The sequence below is a fragment of the Xenopus laevis genome, chromosome 3L, assembly GCF_017654675.1.
Source record: "Xenopus laevis strain J_2021 chromosome 3L, Xenopus_laevis_v10.1, whole genome shotgun sequence".
NCBI classification, from domain to species: domain Eukaryota; kingdom Metazoa; phylum Chordata; class Amphibia; order Anura; family Pipidae; genus Xenopus; species Xenopus laevis.
Window position 1 is genome coordinate 14085578 of NC_054375.1, and position 22428 is coordinate 14108005.

The 22428-nt window shown below is 40.5% G+C and overlaps 1 protein-coding gene across 9 annotated transcripts in view; it reads left to right on the plus strand.

Annotated features, from left to right (window-relative positions):
• cacna1c.L (calcium channel, voltage-dependent, L type, alpha 1C subunit L homeolog) overlaps positions 1 to 22428 on the plus strand; it is a 260836-nt gene that overhangs the window by 215126 nt on the left and 23282 nt on the right. For 3 of the 9 annotated variants that reach the window (XM_041585935.1, XM_041585927.1, XM_041585928.1), the window contains 4 exons: positions 12015 to 12098; positions 12602 to 12685; positions 19988 to 20020; positions 21846 to 21974. In XM_041585935.1, coding sequence (XP_041441869.1) covers positions 12015 to 12098; positions 12602 to 12685; positions 19988 to 20020; positions 21846 to 21974 — 330 coding nt within the window. The remainder of the gene's footprint in view (positions 1 to 12014; positions 12099 to 12601; positions 12686 to 19987; positions 20021 to 21845; positions 21975 to 22428) is intronic. The other 6 variants (XM_041585933.1, XM_041585930.1, XM_041585932.1 and 3 more) reach the window with 3 other exon arrangements.

Consider the following 22428-nt stretch of genomic DNA (forward strand, 5'->3'; position numbering starts at 1 on the left):
GCATTTTAAAATAATTTACACCTCACAGCAGGCGAATAATTCAACCCAGCAGATTTTGTTCCACCTAGGGTTGCCACCAGTCCGGTATTTTACCGGCCTAGCCAGTATTACAAATTTACCGGCAATGTAGTAATTTGTAATAACCCTAACAAAAGCCCTTGGCCCGCCCCCATTCTGCTCAAATGTACCTTTTCTCCGCCTTCTGGCCATTGCGGGCTGTGGCTCCACCCCCTTTTACATCACCGCCGCCCTATTACATCACGCCCCACCCTTTTATTCCCGCCCTCACCACCGGCTGGTGGAAATTTTATGAAAAGGTGGCAACCCTAGTTCCACCTTAAATGAGAACTGGACCTCCTGAACAAAAACATATCCCACAGATAATTCATATCCCAAATAGTGATCTATTCAAGAATCCTATTCACTTGGCATATACACATTTATAGCCACCATTTTGTGACGTTGTGTGTCACTCACTGATCACCTGACAGGAAGTAATGCCGGTTCCAAGTGAACCAGGAAGTGTGGGCCTAGTTTATCTATAATAATAGTTGTTTTCAACAAAGTCAGGAGAATGGTTCTCTTAATGTGTGGGGTTTTTTTTATTCAAATCTCACAAGATAAAAATATTTCACAGAAATACAATTTTCACACCTCATTGCTGACATTTTAATCACATTGTTATTTTCAATACAAAGTGATCGAGTAACACACTTCTACCTTAAAAACAAGATTCAAAATAGGCCCTGGCATTTCATGTACACAGAGGCCCAATATATAGCGACTGTCTATGGGATCTTACAGCAGCCCCTCTGGCATTTGCCAGAACCTACAGGTTGCCAGTCCAGGCCTGACTAAAAATAGAGGGAAAATTCTGAAAAACCACTTTATAATACCACATTGTGGGACAATAATCTCTCTGGTTAATGATTCCCCACAGAGTACAATATTTCTTACTTCAAAACAGGAGAATTATTCACCTGAAAACATGATCATTTCTATCACATGACCTCACTTTTTCACAACCTCGGCTTAAAATGGGAGAATAAGTCGCCCCCAAAACACAGTAGAGCTGGCAGGTTTTTGAATACAGGCGCCAGATTGCCTGGCAACCAGTCAGCTTTTATTTTCCTGGAAACTGTGGCAAAATGATTGGTTGCTACGGGTAACTGCACTTGTGTGTTTCACACACAAAATCCGAAGAATAATTTACCCCAATCATGGGCCTGAGATGATTTAAGACACCTCAGAGCAGGAGAATAATGTACTGTATTAAAGGGGTTGTTTAACTTTTGGGTTAACTGTTAGTATGATGTAGAGAGTGATATTCTGAGACAATTTGCAATTGGTTTTAATTTTTTCATTATTTCTGGTTTTTGCATTATTTAACTTTTCATTCAGCCGTTCTCCAGTTTGCAGTGTCAACAATCTGGTTGCGAGGGTCTAAAATATCCTAGCAGCCATGTTTGGATTTGAATGAGAATATGGAATATTAATAGGGGAGGGTCAGAACAGAAACACGAGTAATAAAAAGTAGCAATAACAATAAATGCGTATTTTTACAGAGCATTTGTTTTTAGACGGGGTCAGTGACCCCCTTTGAAAGGTGGAAAGAGTCAGGAGAAGAAGGCAAATAATTCATAAACTATGACAAATAAATAACGAGGACCAATTAAAAAGTTGCCTAGAATTGGCCATTCTGTAACATACCAATTGAAAATTCTTTTCTTCTAGTCTAAAGGGGTGGCCTCTGGTACGGTGATCCACTTTATGGGTAAAAAGGTCCCCTGCTATTTGTCTATAATGTCCTCTAATGTACTTGTAAAGTGTAATCATGTCCCCTCGCAAGCGCCTTTTTTCCAGAGAAAACAACCCCAACCTTGACAGTCTACCCTCATAATTTAAGTCTTCCCTCCCTCTAACCAGTTTAGTTGCACTTAGTCTCTGCACTCTCTCCAGCTCATTTATATCCCTCTTAAGGATTGGAGTTAATATTAATATGCCATATCCTCATTCAAATCAATCCATGGTTGCTAGGATATTTTGGACCCTAGCAACCAGATTGCTGACACTGCAAACTGGAGAGCTGCTGGATAAAAAGCTAAATAACTCAAAAACCACAAATAATAGAAAATTAAAACCAATTGTAAATTGTCTCAGAATATCCCTCTCTACATGATACTAACAGTTAACTCAAAGGTGAACAACCCCTTTAAGTTATGTCTCACATCTTCAATACAGATACCCGTATACTCTCTCTGCCATCAGGCACATAGTCGTTACAGCAGTGAAGGGGTTAATTGCCATTGGTATGTGGGTGGGGGGGGGGTGCTAAGGATTTGTTCCCAGGGTGAGGGTGGCTACAGAGTGAGGGCCTCCTGACATGACGTGCAGTTGATAGGACGAGTTCTTGCCTCACTCTTCATGCCAGCACTGCCTGGGAACCACTTCTCCCAATCTACCCAGGACCTGACCCTAAAGAATAAAAAGCAGTTCTCCCAGACCAGCCCTGTCTGTATCTGCAGCCCGGGAATCCAAACAGCTGCACGCTCACACAGGACTTCCACACACAATGTTGTTATTTCAGTAAAATAGCCGGGTGCTGAGTTCACCAAACTCTGCCAGTTAAAGGAGGTCTCCACCAAAGAATTTTTTACCCCCTTAATGTAAGAAAGTTCAATTATAAAAAAAAAAAAAGTTTTAAAAGCAATGGGTTTTCATTCAGTTTTCCGGTTCTGACTCTTGAAACAGTGTAATTTCCCTGCAGGCGTGTACATTTGCTCGCTTCGAATGCGTTGTGTTTCAGGAGTCGGAAACCAGCAGAATAAATGTTGCTTAGCATGACATTTTCATTAAGGTTAAGTTTCCCTTTAGAATAACTGTAACACCAAAAAATGAAAGTGTTTTAAAGGAATGACAGTATAATGTATTGTTTCCCTGCATTGGTAAAATTGGTGTGTTTGCTTCAAAAATACTACTATTATATAAGCAAGCTGCTGTGTAGCCATGGGGGCAGCCATTCAAGCACAGGATACATAGTAGATAACAGATAAGTACAACTATAGTTTATATAAACAAGCTGCTGTGTAGCCATGGGGGCAGCCATTCAAGCACAGGATACACAGTAGATAACAGATAAGTACTACTATAGTTTATATAAACAAGCTGCTGTGTAGCCATGGGGGCAGCCATTCAAGCACAGGATACACAGTAGATAACAGATAAGTACTACTATAGTTTATATAAACAAGCTGCTGTGTAGCCATGGGGGCAGCCATTCAAGCACAGGATACACAGTAGATAACAGTTAAGTACTACCATAGTTTATATAAACAAGCTGCTGTGTAGCCATGGGGGCAGCCATTCAAGCACACGATACACCGTAGATAACAGATAAGTACTACTATAGTTTATATAAACAAGCTTCTGTGTAGCCATGGGGGCAGCCATTCAAGCACAGGGTACACAGTAGATAACAGATAAGTACTACTATAGTTTATATAAACAAGCTGCTGTGTAGCCATGGGGGCAGCCATTCAAGCACAGGATACACAGTAGATAACAGATAAGTACTACTATAGTTTATATAAACAAGCTGCTGTGTAGCCATGGGGGCAGCCATTCAAGCACAGGATACACAGTAGATAACAGATAAGTACTACTATAGTTTATATAAACAAGCTGCTGTGTAGCCATGGGGGCAGCCATTCAAGCACAGGATACACAGTAGAAAAACAGATAAGTTCTGAAGAATTCCATTGTATCTGATGTGTATCCTGTGCCTTTTCTTCTTTTTTCAAGCTTGAATGGCTACCCCCATGGCCACACAACAACTTGTTTACATAAACTATAGTAGTCTTTCTGAAGCAAACATGCAGCATTTACCAGTGCATGCTAACAGTATATTATATTTTAATTACTTTGAAAGACTTAAATTATTTGGTTGTTACTGTTCCTTTAAGTGTGCAAAATCCCAACAATATTTACACAGTCTCTACAGCCTCCGAAACGGTTTGATACACGTGTAAACAAAAGGGATAGACTATTTTTGGGAAGGCTTGGATCCCTTCCAGATTAGCCTCCCATAGTCACTGCGATGGGCATTTTTAGCAGAAAGCAAAGCTGATTCGGATTAATTTCAAGCCTGTTTTTTCCTTAAATGAGTCCCACGTTTTTCTTCTAATATCGTCATGTCATTACCCTGAGCAGAAACGTCTTACAGTTCCTTCTCAGTTGTTTTGTTTATCTTTTCATTCATGGAAATCTGCGAAAAAGGGTCCTTTTTAACTTTCCATTGAACTTCTTTTTTTTTTTTCTTGTTTTTGTTGTTTTTCAATTATTTGCCTTTCTGTTCTGCCCAGGGACAGACACTGTCAGCAAAGGGCCCTTAAACAGAAAAGTATAAGTTACCTAGTATTAGTATGCGAGAATTAGTACGGAGATGCCAAATCCCAGCACATTTAATCAAAACTATTCACTGTTATTTTTGAATGTTTCCTATTTATCATTCTTCCCAAGTAGAGATGTGAAAGCAATTTGCTGAATTTTCCCATAGAATTTCATTATGATCAATTTTTCCCACATTGCGGTAAACTTTTCCCCTTGATCGACTCCAGACTTAGATGTTTTTGATTCAAGCTGGAGAAAAAAACTTGAGGGCAAGTGGGCTAGATGATTTGATGAATGAGCCAGAGCATTACAATTTTTCTGACTCTGTAAACGAGTTTCATAAAAATCTGAAAAATTCTACTTGATGAAAATTTCAAAATTGTACCCAAAAAAACCAATTCTTTGATAAATTTTCTTCATTGTTTTAATGGCGCTTGTAGTCAGGCCAAGCAGTGTAACAAATAGCCAAGGCCACCGCTAAACATTATTTTCATTGGAAAAGATGCTTTGAATCACAGTTTATTATATTACACATTTTTGTTTTATTATTTGGGTGAAATTTCATGTTGGGTGAGCAGAAAGGCAAACTGACACTTAAAGGAGAAGGAAAGACTAAAACTAAGTAAGCTTTATCAGAAAGGTCTATATAAATACATCAGTAAACAATCAAAACAATGCTGCTCTGAGTCCTCTGTCAAAAGAAACACAGCATTTATTTCCTTCTATTGTGTACTCATGGGCTTCTGTATCAGATTTCCTGTTTTCATCTTAAACCTCCAGGGCTTGGGCTTGAGCATGCTCAGTTTGCTCCTCTCTCCCTTCCCTGCTGTAATCTGAGCCCAGAGCTATGAGTGAGCAGGGAGAGACTCAGGCAGGAAGTGATGTCACATCAAGCTAATATGGCAGCTGCTATCCTAAACAAACAGAGAGCTGTTTACTCAGGTATGGTAAAGCATATAGTGTTATAGCTTGTACTATTGTGGCTAATCTATTGGCAATAAACTGTTTCGTTAGCTTTCCTTCTCCTTTAAGGCAACAACAATTAAAAAAAAAAACAGATTTAAATTAAAGCTAATATTCTCTCCTTGTGTTAGTACAATCCACAGACCCATTTGCTTATTGAAATTAATTCTTATATAAAAACAGCCACAGACCCATTTGCTTATTGAAATTAATTCTTATATAAAACTCAGCTGTTGTACACATAAATAAATAAAATGAGCACAAAATGACAGAAATTGATCTTGTCCACATATTGGGCTTCAGTTTTCTGTTAAGCAAGCATACCGGCCGCTGATTGGTTAAGCTTGTGTGCATGCTAAATAGGAAAAATGAACGGACATCAATAATTATGGAAATACAGTGAAACCTAAATTTTACATCCCCTGATTTTAAGTTTTTCTGCATTTTACAGATTTTTGTGGCCCCGCCAATAGATAATGCGTAATACATTTCCCTGATATTACATTTTCCTGGATTTTTTACTTTTTGGTCCCCTGAAAAACATAAACTTGGGGTTCTACAGTACAGCAATTCCATTACCCCAAAAGCCAATTACATACTTGTCACAAATCACAAATGTAGGCCCAGTGTGGATGGGAATCTCCCCCATAACTATAATTAGGCCTATGGTCTACAAATCACACCCAATCTAATTGTTCGGCTTTTGACAATCACCCATTGTGAGGGCAGAATAGAAATGGTAGCTTTAAAGAGATTCCGGAACCTTGTATGGATGTGTTAGAAGGGGGGAAGCAGAAGGAGTGTAACATGATTGATGGTTGGAATTTTGGGGTTCAGGAGTAGTTTTAGCTAGGGATGCTCCGAATCCGTTATTTTGGATTCAGCAGAACCCCAGAATCCTTCGCAAAAGATTCGGCCGAATACCGAACCAAATCCTAATTTTCTTATGTAAATGAAGGGTGGGAAGGGGAAAACATTTTTTACTTCCTTGGTTTCTGACAAAAAGTCACGCGATTTCCCTTCCCCGTCCCTAATTTTCATATGCAAATTCGTATTCGGTTCGGCTGGGCAGAAGGATTCGCCCAAATACGATCCTGCTGAAAAAGGCAGAATTCTGGCCGAATCCCGAATCGATTCCTGGATTCGGTGCATCATTAGTTTTAGCCTTCAGCTATAAGGTATTGGGACATTAGTCAGTGTATATTTGTGTCTTGGTGTTTGTCCGTCCCAGTATAAAGATCAGAGATGTCTGTCCTCTCACTTGAACAAACTGGACATCCGTCATATACTGTAAAGTGTCATCTCAGAGCTCCATGACCTCAAATCCCTAAACCACTTGAAACACAGCACGATATGCCAGAACTGCTTTATTCCTCTTTGAAAGCAGCATCACCATCTGGAAAGGAAATTTTTGTGAGTTGCTTCCTCACCGGATCATGTTCCATTGCGTTGGCAGCAGGGTGGGTGTATCTGGAAACCTCATTTCTATGCCTTCCCCATCCCTCCTGCCACACAGCCGTCCTTGTGGGTGTCATATTCAGCGAATGGCAATAAATAATCGGCAAGGTTATTCCAGTTCCAGGGATCAAAATCAAGAAAGTGTCTATAAACAGTGACATCATATTCAAAGTCAACTGAAATCCAGATAGTGATGCTCCGTTCTGAGCCATATTCTGCTCTGTAGTATCATACTTGAGTGTACTCATCATTTGCACTAATCACAACTGCAAAAAAAACAGCTCTAGTTTTGTGTAAGAACATAGACACACCAGTCACTATGGACGTTGAAACCTTCTTCTATTGCTGTTTCTTGCTCGTCTTCTCAATTTCCAATAAAACAACCTCCTTCGGCTGCAGGGCAGACAAGAAAACCTTTTATTATTGATAGATTAAAATAATCAAATAAGATAACATTTTTACAAATTTCAATTGAAAAAATTAACATCCACTATTTTGGATTCGGCCAAACCCTGAATCCTTCGCGAAAGATTCAGCCACATACCAAACCGAATCTTAATTTGCTTATGCAAATTAGGGTGGGAAGGGGAAAGCATTTTTTACTTCCTGTGATTTCCCTCCCCGCCCCTAATTCGCATATGCAAATTAGGCTTAGGTTCGGCCAGCCAAAAGGATTTGGCAGAATCTGAATCCTGCTGAAAAAGCCAGAATCCTGGCCAAATACCGAACTGAATCCTGGATTCGGTGCATCCCTACGCAGAATACCCACTGAATACCAGCAGAGTGGCCGGGTTTCGGGCAAAAAGTCCCTGATTCCTTGGCTGTGTGGGCAGTCCGCGGGTAACCTGGCTGGGTACCCAACAAAGGTGTGTTCTTGATCCCTCCCACCTTTGTGGTTCTTCCAGTTTTTACATTTTTTTGGGAAGATTCGGCACCGGAGTGACGTCACTTCCAGTTTCCCGTGTCCCCCAGGTTGGCCTATTGCGGGTTAGGTCGGGTAGGGGGAAAATGGGGGTCAAATTGCGGGTTGCAGGTTCAGATTGTGGGTTCAGGTTGCAGGTTGAGTACGGGTTTTAACTAATGGACCTTTGCAGGACTCTAATTGGTGCCGTGGCCCCCTACAAGTTACAAGTCAGCTGCCAGGGCCCCCCAAGTTTTAAAAAAAAACCATTAGTGCCCATGGCCCCCCAAGTTAATAAAAACAATTAGTGCCCAAAGGTCGAGTAGGGGGAAAATGGGGGTCAAATTGCGGGTTGCAGGTCAGATTGCGGGTTCAGGTTGCAGGTTGAGTACGGGTTTTAACTAATAGACCCTTGCAGGACTCTAATTGGTGCCGTGACCCCCTACAAGTTACTAGTCAGCTTCCAGGGCCCCCCAAGTTTAAAAAAAAAAAACATTAGTGCCCATGGCCCCCCAAGTTAATAAAAACAATTAGTGCCCAAAGATTTTAAAAAATTGTTCGGCATGGCTCCTTCGGTGCAACTCAGCTCCTACTTTGGCGCGACTCCGCTCCTACTTCAGCAGTTCAAGGGGGGCCCAGCTAATCCAGGAAACGCAGCATGGTCAAGCCCCCCTTAACATATCGAAGCCATCGGGCCCAGGACAATTGTCCCCCCAGGGCCCCTTTGATGACGGCCCTGAATCATGTTAAACGGTGATTGTTGTTAAAGCTGTCCCTAAATGTTCAAATAATTAATGGCAAATTCAGACATTTGGGGGGAATAGTTATTACCGGTTCAGGATCAGGTGCTGGATACGCAATACCAGAAAAAAACAAGTAAACCTTTTTCTGCCATAAATTTTTTTTCTTTTTCATGCAGGATTTTGTTTATATATGTATTTTATTTAATAAAAAGATTGCACCTAAAACCTGGGAAGCTTTTTATTTTTTGAACAAGCTTGTGCACATAGGGAAAAAAATCAATTGGGGTTTTTCAAAAAATATAAATCTTTCCAAAATGGCATTGATTATTCCACGGCCACAAGTATGCCCCCCAATGTCTGAAAAGTCAGAAAGATCCCAACAATAGTCGCAAGAGAATCCAAAAAAGTTTTAGTTGTCTGCCTGGCAGATGAAGGAGGTTGTCACCGATAAAAATATTAAAACAATTGCCAATTTGGTCAAGAATTTTTCTGCAGGATAGTGTTTTTAAAAAACTCAACCTCAAAAATGAATAAATCTGCCCTTTAGTATGATTAGATCATCATTGATTAAAAATTTATTTTTTTAATATTCATTTTGTTTTTAACAGGGATGCACCAAATCCAGGATTTGGTTTGGGGTTTGACCTTTTTCAGCAGGATTCAGCCAATCCTTCTGCCTGACTAAACTGAATCCGAATCCTAATTTGCATATTGCAAATTAGGGGAAGGGAGGGAAATCGTGTGACTTTTTGCCACAAAACAAGTAAAAAATGTTTTCCCCTTCCCACCCCTAATTTCCTATTGCAAATTAGGATTCAGATTCAGTTCGGTATTTGGGCCGAATCTCTTGCAAAGGATTCTGGGGTTCGGCCGAATCCAAAACAGTGGATTCAGTGCATACCTATTTTTAACCCAGTATGGTGTTGGGCATTATAATGAGCTTTGACGAAGCACAAGATTCTTATTTCATAAACATAAATTAAAATATAAAGAGAAAGATATGGAGGGGGGGCAAAATGAACTTGCCAAAAAAGAATGCAATGATGATTTTTGCAAACCTAGAGCTGTTCTTGTATAATCTGTTCCATTGTCTGTGTCCTTGTGTGACTTTAATGTCCCATTAGTGTCCCATGCATGCACTGCCTCCATGTTTGTCTTGTGGTTTCACTCCCTGGATACCATTTCTGTCTAATTGACTTGTCTGTTGGTGTGGTCTACTTAGCTCCTAGTGCAGTTATTAGCCATTAACCCTTTCACTGCCTCCTGCTGGAGAATCGAGGCCCGTGGCACCTTAGTGCAAGAGCCGCCGATTCCGCAGCTCCCGGTTTCCGTGCCACCCTGCGTTATGTACCGGCACCGGAAGCGAATCGGCAGTGTAAGGGTTAACTACCACCATGGGGCAATGTAATCATGACAACCACCATCCGATTTGATTTCTTCCATGGCAAAAAAAAAGTGGTCTTCCCATTGGAGAATCATTCGATATGTCTGCGATGGGGTATTCTCAATGTGACACAGTTTTCTTATTATTATTTTACTGGTTTTCTGTTTAACCCTTAGTGGTACCACCACTATACCAGCTGTATATGTAAACCTACTGCTGGTCACTATCTCCAGTTATGTAAAACATAAGACAAATGTTTCAGTAGTAAAATTGAACATGGTATTAATCTCCCAGAATATGGCACCTCCTTTCCTCCTGTTATATTCTAAAGGGGTTCCTTATTGCACCCCTGCAGGGGTAAGAGGCCCCAGTTACGATCAGAATAAGTGTAATGTGTCTTTGTCCAATAAAGTCTGTGTTTTCTATGTCCTGTCCTGTACACCAGTCTTTGTCTTGTCTTGTCACTGTAAATACCCCTTTCCCATTATCCATTATGGGGCTATCGCAACCTGCACTGGAGCGGGGCACTCTTCTAATGAATGCTTCAGAGGGATGTACGATAGAAATTATATCAGTATAATAAATATATGATATATGTACAGCATAGGATAGCTCCTATATTATGATTACAAAACATTATTAAAGGGGTGGTTCACCTTTAAATTAACTTTTTGGGGTAGATTCATCAAGGGTTGAAGCTTTTCTTGTGTACTTTGACTAGGGAGTAGTCCAAATTCGATTCGAATTTGAAAATAAATTCAAAAATTCTAATATTGAAATTTATCATGTACTGTCTCTTTAAAAGTTCGACTTCGACCATTCACCATCTAAAACCTGCCGAATTGCTGTTCTAGCCTATGGGGGACTTCCTAGAACCTATTTGGAGTCAATTGGTGGACTTTGAAAAAGCAACGTTTTTTTTTAGAAAGAACATTGAATCGAATCCGATTGAATACGATGTTACTTCGATTCGTACGATTTGAATTCAAATGAAAACGCCCTGTTCTCCCGGTAAAATTCTCATTCATACCACTGCCAGGTTGCTAGAGTAAATTGGACCCTAGCAACCAGATAGCTGCTGAAATGCCAAACTGGAGAGCTGCTGACTAATTCAAAAACTATAAAAAAAATTAAGCCCATTTGCTTAATGTATCAGACGATTTACATAAGGGTAAGGCCACACTAAGCGATAGCGCGGCGATTTGACTCGCCGCGACTATTCGCCGCGACTTTTAATCCTCAATCGCTGGTGAAACTTTGGCGCTGGCGTCTATGGGGAATCGCTGCGTAAAAACACACGCGGCGATCTTTTTTCTATTGTCGCTCGAAATCGCCTCGCTAGGCGATTTCGAGCGACAATAGAAAAAAGATCGCCGCGTGTGTTTTTACGCTGGCGATTTTGCGCGATTTCCCATAGACGCCAGCGCCAAAGTTTCGCCAGCGATTGAGGGTTAAAAGTCGCGGCGAATAGTCGCGGCGAGTCAAATCGCCGCGCTATCGCTTAGTGTGGCCTTACCCTAACGCTAAGAGTTAATTTAAAGGTGAACTACCAATTTTAGACAAACTGAGACCCTAAGCAAGGAGTAGAGTGAGTGATCAACATCCCTACACCCCCCAACAGTTCTGGGAATTGTAGTCCAGCAAAAGCTTAAGGATCATTCTTTTTGGGGCCCACCTTCACATATGCACAGAGGTATCACTGAAGCTAAGGTTGGGTGAAACTGCTTAACCCCTTCACTGCTGGCTTTTACAAAACAATCAAAATAAGTAAATACTGGCACAGTTGGTTGCTCTGCTTTGCCGATATTTGTTCATTGAGTTCATGCTGTATTGAGGGGTTCCCAACCCCCCCCTTACTATTTTGTGTGTGTGCTGGCAATCTATTGAGTACATTCTCTTACAAAAAAAACATAGGGAAGCGAAGCCTGATGATGCCTGGAGTGCCCAGCTTGGTTCGGGAGAAGGGAGGTGGGGGGGGATAACAAAAGTTGGGGTGGTTGACGCTAAACCTTCCCTATCCCAGAGGGGCTTGCAAGCTCTTTTAGATTGTCAGCTCCTCTGGCAAAGGTGCGTGGGCTTTAGCGCTGCTGATGCTGTGTCTGACATCTTGAGTCTGTCTAACGATCCTTTTTAATTCCCCCACCCTGATTTGCCTCCTGATTGCCCCCCTGTGTAGGGTTATTTTAGTGACCCTTGGAATGTCTTTGACTTTCTCATCGTTATTGGCAGCGTAGTTGACGTCATTCTCAGCGAGACCAATGTAAGTATATCCGGGCAGGCCTGCACCTCTCGCTTTCTCTCTTCCCCTTTCCCCTCGCACTCCCCACCTTCTCTTTCCCTTCTCCCTGCTGGTGTTGGTGCTTCTCTCATGTTTCTTTCTTTTTTTTATTTATGGATCTTCACAGCTCCAGGGAGAAGGGAGAGAGGGAAGGGAAGAGCCCTAACACGCACTCCCCTCCCCAGCCAGAAGAGGGTGACGGAAGGGGCTTTTCCCTCTCTCATCTCTCCCCACCCTACCTCATTGTTGCGTTTTATATGGAGTGTCAATGTGCAGTTAACCAGGGTACACCCAGCGGCCGAACACAAGAGGAGACAAAAAAAAACTCAGTATAATGCCTCTTAACCTTTCCTTTTCTTTATTTTACTCTCAATTTTAATTTCCTTTTTCTCTCCCTTGTTCACACTTTTTTCTTTTTCTTTCCTTTGATTTTCTGTTTCTCTCTTTTCTTTCTCTTCCTTCTCTCCTCCCGGCCTCCCATGCAGCACTATTTCTGTGATGCATGGAACACATTTGATGCACTGATAGTAGTGGGTAGCATTGTTGATATAGCAATCACCGAACTCAACGTAAGTAACCCTCGTCTGTCCGTGACTGTGGCTGCTCCCTTCCCCCTGTTTGTCTCTTCTCCTTCTGTTTTCTATTCATTTCGAATTTCTCTTGGTTCTCCCTTTCTCTTTTGACCTTTTCTGGTACTCTCTGGAAGTAGCTAGGAGTCTGTTGCATATTCTCCTCCCGGCATGATAAAAACTGTATAGCAGAACTAGGTCTTCCTAGGCCCTCAAGCGCAGAAGGACTGTGTCACTTCAATTCACATGCAGCCAACCAGTGGCTTTCCAGCTTCTGACTACAACTCCCATCATCCTCAGCCAGGCGGCGGCTAGTTTTCTGGCTGTGACTGATGATGTGTGCTTCAGATAGGGTCAGACTGGCCTGCCGGTATCCCGGCAATATCCCGGGAGGTCTCACTTTATTCCATCAGCTCTCTGGATCTGATCCAAATGCCATTGAGTTCGTATTATATCTAATAGTACATAGCATGAGACTCTAAAGGTCTCTTAAAGGGCCAGTCTGAAGACTTTGACAACAGAGATTATACCACTAGCTCTATCACTAAGATATAAACTGGAATAAAAAAGGCCTAATTCATGAATTCAGCCTGAAAAGGTACAAGTTCCTGCAAATGTAGAATCTCCATCACTTTGCCAGTAACATAGATTCCACATGCCTTTTGATCTATGTTGTTGCTGCATGTTAACTGGCACCACATGCAGCGGATAGATCAAAAGTTGACAGTACTGAAAGGGTTAATTAAAGTACCGTAGGTTGAGGACCCATGTACTTTAACATTAATGTACTCAAAAGCAATGAAAAATAAAACTGTACCTACAACCAAATTTATAAGGATATTAGTCACTGAGGGGTTGTTCTGTGACCATATAAAGGGACAAGGCTGAAGGCTGAGTTATATAGGGAACTCTGAGTATCACTCATGTATTATAAGGGATAATGTACCCCCTACTGTAAATGATATGGATATTAGAAATCACTGAGGGGTTGTTCTGTGACCATATAAAGACACAAGGCTGCAGGCTGAGTTATACAGGGAACTCTGAGTATCACTCATGTATTATAAGGGATAATGTACCCCCTACTGTAAATGATAAGGATATTAGAAGTCACTGAGGGGTTGTTCTGTGACCATATAAAGGCACAAGGCTGCAGGCTGAGTTATACAGGGAACTCTGAGTATCACTCATGTATTATAAGGGATAATGTACCCCCTACTGTAAATGATAAGGATATTAGAAGTCAGGGAGGGGTTGTTCTGTGACCATATAAAGACACAAGGCTGTAGGCTGAGTTATACAGGGAACTCTGAGTATCACTCATGATAATGTAGCCCCTACTGTAAAAGATGCCCCAGCAATGAAAATATAGTTTCCATATAAAATACAATGAATAAAAAAAGAATGTCACATACAGCAAAAATGTCCCTTTTGGACTAATAATTGCTAGTGCAAGGCTGTCGACTGAACTCAGCATTAATCCTCAGTATAAACCTATAAGCATGATTGACTACAGATGATTAAAAAATCAAGCAGCCCCATATATTTTAAGACCATTTTTATCCATCGTACTAAAAGGTTAAAGTGCCGGTGTCATTTTCATTCATCAGCCGCTATAAAGATTCAAAGTTACATTTCCTATCATTTCCTTCGAGACTCAGTCTATAGATCCATTGACACTCAGCAAATTCATTCTTATTCAGCTATAAACAAAGGTTTTGATGCTTGAGTTGTTGATCTGCAGCCGCTTTGTTGCTCTACAACAGCTGAAGATTCCAGTCTCTGTCTCTTTAAAAGTGACCGCTCTGCACTTTGCTTTTCCAAATTCCCATCTTTTGTGCTTGAAATTCTTTAGGGTCTTTCTGGTTTTCCTGCTATACAGTTTTAGCCCTGCACTGTCTCTGTAATCTGGCATGATATGAACATTTCTCTCCCACAGGCCATTCTGTTCTCTCTGCTCCAGTATTTTAGGGAATCCTCTGAACCCTCCTACCTCCCACCAGCAGTAGGATGAAATGGGCCAGCAGCCCACAATGACTTTTCATTTACTAGTCGCTGCTTTAAATTGGAAATTTCATTTATATCAATTATATCAAATAGCCTTATTCGCTCTTCAGTCGGCCTCATTTACAAACACTGGGCAAATTAGCAACCAATCAGCAATGAGCTTTTATCATTCCATGGGAGGCAAAATAATGAGGGGTATACACTGAATCTATGGTTTGTTTGTTCACAATTGATGCAATTTTTTTTATTTTTCTCAAATTTAAATATGCAAATTAGGATTTCGATCTGGGTTCAGGATTCGTGCATACCCCAGACCAAATTCTAATTTGCATATATCAATTTAAGGAGGTGGTTTGCCTTCCAGTTAACTTTTAGTATGTTGTAGAATGGCCAGTTCTGAGCAATTTTTTTATTGTTTATAGTTTTTTTTTATTATTTGCATTTTTTTCTCTTTCCAGTTTTCAAATCGATAAGAATGATATAGAGGAAATCATTTGCTAACAGGGGTTTGTTCACCTTTAAGTTATCTAATTCTAAGCAACTTTTCAATTGGCCTTCATTTTTTCTTTTTTTATAGTTTTTGCATTATTTGCCTTCTTCTGACTCTTTGCAGCGTTCAAATGGGTGTCGCTGACCCCATCTAAAAAAAACAAATGCTCTGTAAGGCTTCAAATGTATTGTTATTGCTAGTTTTTATTACTCCACTCTCTATTCAGGCCTCTCCTATTCTTATTCTGGACTCTTATTCAATTCAGTGCATGGTTGCTACGGTAATTTAGACCTTAGCAACCAGATGGCTGAAATTGCAAACTGAAAGCTGCTGAATAAAAAGCTAAATAACTCAAAAACCACAAATAATAAAAAATGACAACCAATTGGCAATTGTCTCAAAATATCATTCTCTACATCATACTAAAAGTAAATTTGAAGGTGAACAACCCCTTTAAATGTTTTAATTTTAATATAGAAATTAATCATTTTCAATCAGTATTGGATTTCGAATTGGGAACCAAACCCTACTTTGCAGATTTTAATTTAAAAGGGAACTATCGCAAAAATTAAAATGTAATATAAGCTTCATCGTACTGAAATACTGACCTTTCTAAATACAATCAATTAAATATTCTGCATCATTTCTGAAATAATCTAAAAAAAATAAGTCTTCACTATCCCTCTCTCAGCATCTGTTTCTATTCATTCTGTCTTCATTCAGGATTTGGGTGTCAGATGAATGATCCAATATATTTTATAGGGGGGCTCCTTTTGCCTAGAAGATGTATTAGAGCTCACGCTATTAAAATCACCAGACATCATGTCTCTCTACATGCAGAATTTGTGCAAAAGGCAGTTATTTTGTTTGTACTGGAATCAGTTATTTTAGTGAGCTCTAATAAATCTGCTAGGAAAGGAGCCCCCCTATAAGATATATTGGATCTGTCAATGAATATCTGACACCCAACTGCTGCATGAAGACAGAATGAGGAGAAACGATCAGAAATCATGCAGAATTTTTAATTGACTGTATTTAGAAAGTTTCCTATTTCAGTATGATGCAGATAATATTACATTTTCATTTTTGCGATAGTTCCCCTTTAAACATCAATAAATTGCATAAGTTGTGAGCTATACGTTCCTGGATGCAGTTGTCCCGAAATGTGAAGTCATGTGACTTTAAAAGAGTTTGCTGAACGCAAGGAGGTAATGCCCATTTGAGCTGAGTTTGATCTTTTTTTACTAGATTGCTACTATATGTAAATCTGTAACATTAGATTTTACAGGGAAAAAAACTTGATTACAATTAATTTTCCAAATTCAAAATGTAATGATTCATTTTTTCAAATTTAAAATAAAATAGCTTGAATATTGAATATACACCAGAAGCTGGTCAGATGTTAGCTGCCGGATTTTTTTATTGAAATTTTCGAGATTTTCTTTTTTCATCCGTAAATCTTTGAAATTTGAGTTTGAATTTTTGTGCCTTGAATTTTGAGAAATGTTTTCCCTTCAACTGAATCCATGTCCTGCATACAGTGCTTGAATTCAGACCAATTCTCGATTCGCAATGAAAAAGCAAGTCTGTGTTTGGTTGCTATGGGTGTTGCAGACAGACTTGCCCAGTGTTAGTAAATGAATTACGGTAATTTACATGTATAAAAGAGAACTGAACGCATTCAGTTGGGTAATGTATAAACGGTGCATAAACACTGTCTGAACTGCCATATATTAATATAAATGTATTTTATATTGTTTACCTGATTCCACTAATTGAAAGGAAACTATGATAGTCTCTCGCTGGGACCGGTACTCCACCCCTTAGGCTCACGGTGTCACGCGAGCCATTCCTTTACCTTATCCTGTTGTGAACTGATGAATTCTGGGATTCTGCCTCCCAGAGTGAGACTTCAAGTTCCATCCCTTCACAATAGAACAAAATGAGGAAGGAGCTGCATGACACTGTGAGCCTAAGGGGGTTCGTACAAGTCAGGGATAGACTGTTTCTGTCAATCTGGGGAATCAGTAATGTCTGTATATATTTATGTTTATATCTGGCAGGTGTTTATGCACCTTTTCTACATAACCCAAGTTAATTAGCTCACATCAAAAGGGGGGGATATTTTCTGTTTGAAGATACTAAAAAGCAATTAAGAGTATCCAGGAGGAGGTTGATCTAAGATGACATTGTTAAAGGGATACTAGCATAATTAATGAAATCAATGACATAATCTACCCTAGTTACTGTACTTAAGTCCAGAGTTTCTGTAGAACACTTGCAATGGTACATCAGTGGTTTACTTTAGGAATAGCAGTGCAATAACCTTCTTAATTAAACTGTATAGATGTGTAAGGGTGTGCCCACTATAGGGAACCCACTTGCCATTCTGGGGACCTACATGATTAGGGTACATGAGTAGATTACTAGTAATAAATGTCACTTTCAACGGCTCCAGGAATCACTGGGCAACCTTAAGTCCTACTATTCTCATATTCTTACTATATGAGGGTAAGCTAGCCATGGTCTCAGTATACCAGATATCCTATGCACTGGCACCCTCAGCATGCCAAGCCAGATGCCCTCCCTTTTATACAGAAAAATCGTTAGCTCTTACTTATTTCCCCAAGTAGACTGGTCTTGGTGTTGGCTTTGAGATGGTCGGTTCAAGATCCAGAATTATACGGTATGAATTTGAAACATGATTTCCAATGCCCTTACCTAGCCATATTATGCCACCAATTCATCCCAAAACCAAAACAAAGGGAGCGAATAATGCCCCTTGTGGCATTGCCCATGGCTGTGCCATCCATTTTATTACTGAAAGTTACTTTAGTAGAGCACAGGGTTGTTCTCTCATCCCTAAAGGGCACGGAAAGTGCAATTCTAAATTTATAGGTGCCCCCAATGATTATAATTGCCAACCTGAGACCCTGGGCCAGCAGGTACTTTTCCTATGAGCAATGCCGTACCATATGCAAGGATTTCCAAGGGATCCATTATGGTTCTCCAGAACCATTTGCTTGCTTAGTATAGAACAGTCCCCAATGGACCCAAGAGATCCCTGGGAAATCCATAAACATGGTGGTGCAGCATGGAGGAAAAGTAACTTGGGCTAGTGTGATTCTCAGCTAAGAGGATTGCTGGCCTGGGGTCCAAGGATAATGATTATATTCACTGAGGGTGGTATGTAACATTTGGGCACAGACAGTGAATTGTACTCTGCTTGCCCTTTAAAACAACTTAAATCTATGGGACTGAATTATATGCTTAGAATTCTATTTTCCTTTATTATTAGAAAAAAAATGGGGGAATAGAATTCCCTTCTAAATTCATGAGAAGAAATGAAAGTGATAGTAAGGCACAGCAATGATTTAAGCCGCAGAGGTTGGGACCGACACGGAATAGGCTCTTCTTAAGGATCATTAAATATAAATTATCACCTATAATTATAGGTAGGGAGTAATGAAGTCTTAGCCTCCCAGAGGGGATCCACTGTCAATTATCGGCATACATTTAAAAGCCTTCTGTTTGCCTCATCAAGCACAAAAGCTGCTTGTCCATCTACATACTGTATCATTGGCTGGTACTCACTACCATCCTACAGCAGAAGGTGGCTACATTAGCCAAGTCTACCCAATCAGACTCATGGCTGTTTTTATAAGTAGAGCAGAGAGAACATTTGCACTGGATTCTCATAATTGTAGGGTCTCCAGGAGATAAAAATCTCGGTAAAAAACAATGGACCACTTTATCCAAGATCTGGTCATGACTTGGAGAACTAAACCAACCCACCTTAAGATTCCAATGGAAATGTGAAATTCTGCAAGTTGATATAATCCTTCCATAACAGTGTTTATAAGCCAAATATTGCTCTCAGCATGCTCCAAAATACTATAGACCAATGGTGCAGTGGAATATCAGAAGGGTCTCTATCGTCAATGCAATTAACAAAGAACAAGAAGTTAAGGTTTATGTCCCCTTTAAGAGGAACAAGTGGCATTGTGTGCAGTAATTCACTGCACGATACCTTTTCACTGACCGAGGTGAGACACTCCGAGGAGCAGGAGGTGTAGGAGCCCAATGGCACCTCCAATTATGGTGCACTTTTTGAAGACGTCTGAGTATTTTTAACTCACCATGACAGTATCCCCATTACATTGTTAAGTTTTGACTCATCTGCTAAAGTACCAAAGCTGGTGGACCTTTGGCTCTAATGAGGCCCAGTCCAGGACAAGTCCATTCTTATTGTCACCATAGGCCGATTTCTAGTTTTAGCCATCCCATAGTTCAGCAGCACTGTTATGGAAGGTTTATTCTTCTGTGTGCCTGTGGTACACTTATAATATGGTTAAGTGCTTCAGAGCTCAGATGGGCATACATCTATCTGCTGTTTGTAGAGTTATCACAGTCCTCTTAGGGAGCATCACATGGTTCTTACTAAAAGGAATGGCGAAACCCAAACAACATCCTATTTTTCAGCTGTCGTGAGACAGTAACATTTTTCACACCATGATAAGTCTAGCCTGGAATCAATTGTTCCCCCCCCCCAACTGTGGCTGCTTCTTGATCCATGAGTGGGAGAGTCATAACCAAACCAATAAGAGACACAACAGAGCAGTGCCAACTCCCCCAATCCCAAATCTGCTTAATTAGAGGCTTGGGTTGTATTGTACTGGTTCTGCTAGTTTCCTCCGTGTGTGCTTCTGTCCTTCTCTGCACCTGTGCTGCTCATATTACTGTATATTCCCCAGCTGTGGATTTAGCCGGTGTTATATCTTATCTCTGTCTGCCTTTCTTTAAAGCCAGGTGAACATGCCCAATGCTCCTCCTCTATGGTAAGACCAAGAACCCTTAAGAACACTGTCCCCCTTTTCTCTTACACTTCCTGACACAATTGTTTGCCCCTGACTCAAGGGCTTTCTCTCCAAACCTTGTCCAGTCTCTCTCTCTTTCTCTCTTTGCATGCCGTGTGGCCGCCTTATTGTGTATTTGTTCTGGTGTCTTCTGAGCTGTAAAACTGTTGTGTATTACTCTTTGCAACTGTAAGCTTTCCTTGGACTCTATGAATACCTCCACAGACAAAAAGGCCAGCCCATCAGATATTCCAACTGTGGGCCAACCTTTCTGGTATATTGATACGAGAAGAACAGAACAATCGGGACACTTGCTGGGAATGTGGACAACCATGTCTTGTGCTCCAGTTGCTAAATTTAACCTTTTAAAAAAGAGAGAATCTAGGTGAAAATAATTAAACCCCACCACCAGAATCCAAACCTTTGGTTAGATATAGAATAATATTAGTCATTTAGCCATAGTTCCAAGAATATCTAGAAAGCCAAGTATGTTTTCATTCACTATCTCACCATAAATGGCCATCAAGATGGGCCTTCAGGTGTATCCTGTAGAGCAAGTAGGGGAAGATTACCACCTACTCCATCCCAGGTGGGCCAGCCCCTCAGTTAGGGGAGCCCTACTAGGGGACACCTACTGGAATATAGGATTGAGCACTGGATACAGTATTTAGAGGAACCCATTCATATGTGCAAATACAATTGAATGTCTTTGCAGAGGCTAGTTACTATTTCCAGGGGTAGCTCAAACCATACTTACCAGTACTGTTCTGGAGCACAAAAGATCATGTTTTACCACTTTCCGTGGAAGATGTCTTGTGGTTTCTTTCTTTCTTCTTTTTGATGTTCTTTTCTTCCTGCAGGTCTTTTTAAATTGTCTCAAAAATCTGGAGAAGGGTATTGGGGTATTGACAAGGGAGGTGACATGTAAATAATGTCACTTTGTTACAATGAAGTTATTATTGGAGATTGATTTATGCAGAACAAAATGGCAGGAGATATAGTTTATGGACCATTATACTCCAAACTTCATGTCTTCTGTATGATTTCACATAAAAAGCCACCTATAGCTGAGTTGCCCCTTGAGTGGCAAAACTAATACAGATTAGATTTATAGGTTATCAGTGGAATCAAGAGATATGAAAGTCAATTGACATAGATGTTATGTGAATGCAATGAAATCCCTACTCAGAAACAACCAAGCCATTATCTACCTCTACAGTTTGGGTGATCTCCAAGTCTCCATGAAGGAAACCTATTCCAGTGCATTATTATTCAAGACTTGAGCACATATTGGAAAGGACAAATTACTTTTGAAGACCCCTTGGAAATCCCTATTTCTAGCTATTAAAGTAGACTCAAGGTCTAGTGGGCCAAAACAAAAGGACTAATTGTTTGGAAAATGTATATCCATGGGAATCCACGATATCCATGACTGGAAGAAAGTGGACAGTTGAGCCAAGTGTATTATCACAGCCTTTCAATGTAGAATAGTTTTCAGTGTACTCTGTCCAGTTTTACAAATAAACATAAGATAGAAGATAGTCTGATCACTGTTTTCCGGGGTACAGGTAGGCAGTAAAGAGAACAAGGTGTTTTCTTGGCAAAAAATTGGGGTTTAGCTTATATCTCTGTTCTTCTGGATGATATCAAAGCTAGAAATCAAGAACCTATAGTGTGGTTGTTCTCAGACAGACCAGAGTACAAAGGTCTTTACAGGACAGGTAAGACATAGTGAAGCAGGTGGTCTCCAAGGTTCTGTAGACCACATCTTCTCTGTAACCGCCGCCCATGTGTCTCTGGATTCCAGAATGTCGAGGAGAATTCCCGCATCTCCATCACCTTCTTCAGGCTATTCCGAGTCATGAGGCTTGTGAAGCTTCTCAGTCGTGGAGAAGGGATCCGGACTCTGCTATGGACCTTCATCAAGTCTTTCCAGGTATGAAAGTGGATGGTCTTATGGTATACATTCAGTTCTAATGCTCTCCATTGGCATTAGTCATTTTATCAAGGTCAATATTCCTCTATTAACCCAAGAACACTGGTTAGTAGAGAATGAGAGTGGACCTAATGATCCACTAGAAATGATGGACTCTGGGACTTGAAGTCCCTCTGCTTTTAAGAGTATCTCTGCAGCACCCAGCCTGAATGTTAGATGCAACACTGACCAGTCTACACAAAGTTCAATAGTGACCCCTGCCAGGCTGTCTGGGAACTGCAAGAAATTACATTGTGATTTCTTTTCCTTTTTTTTGTTAATTGGTCAGCTAATCAGTGCACTACGGTGATATTTTGGTTCAGTTCAGGAGGGCAGGGTGACGATAAAAGAGACCAGACTGTCAGAGAGAGGAGTCAGCATTAACTGGAGGATGAAAGATTAAACTTATTATGAG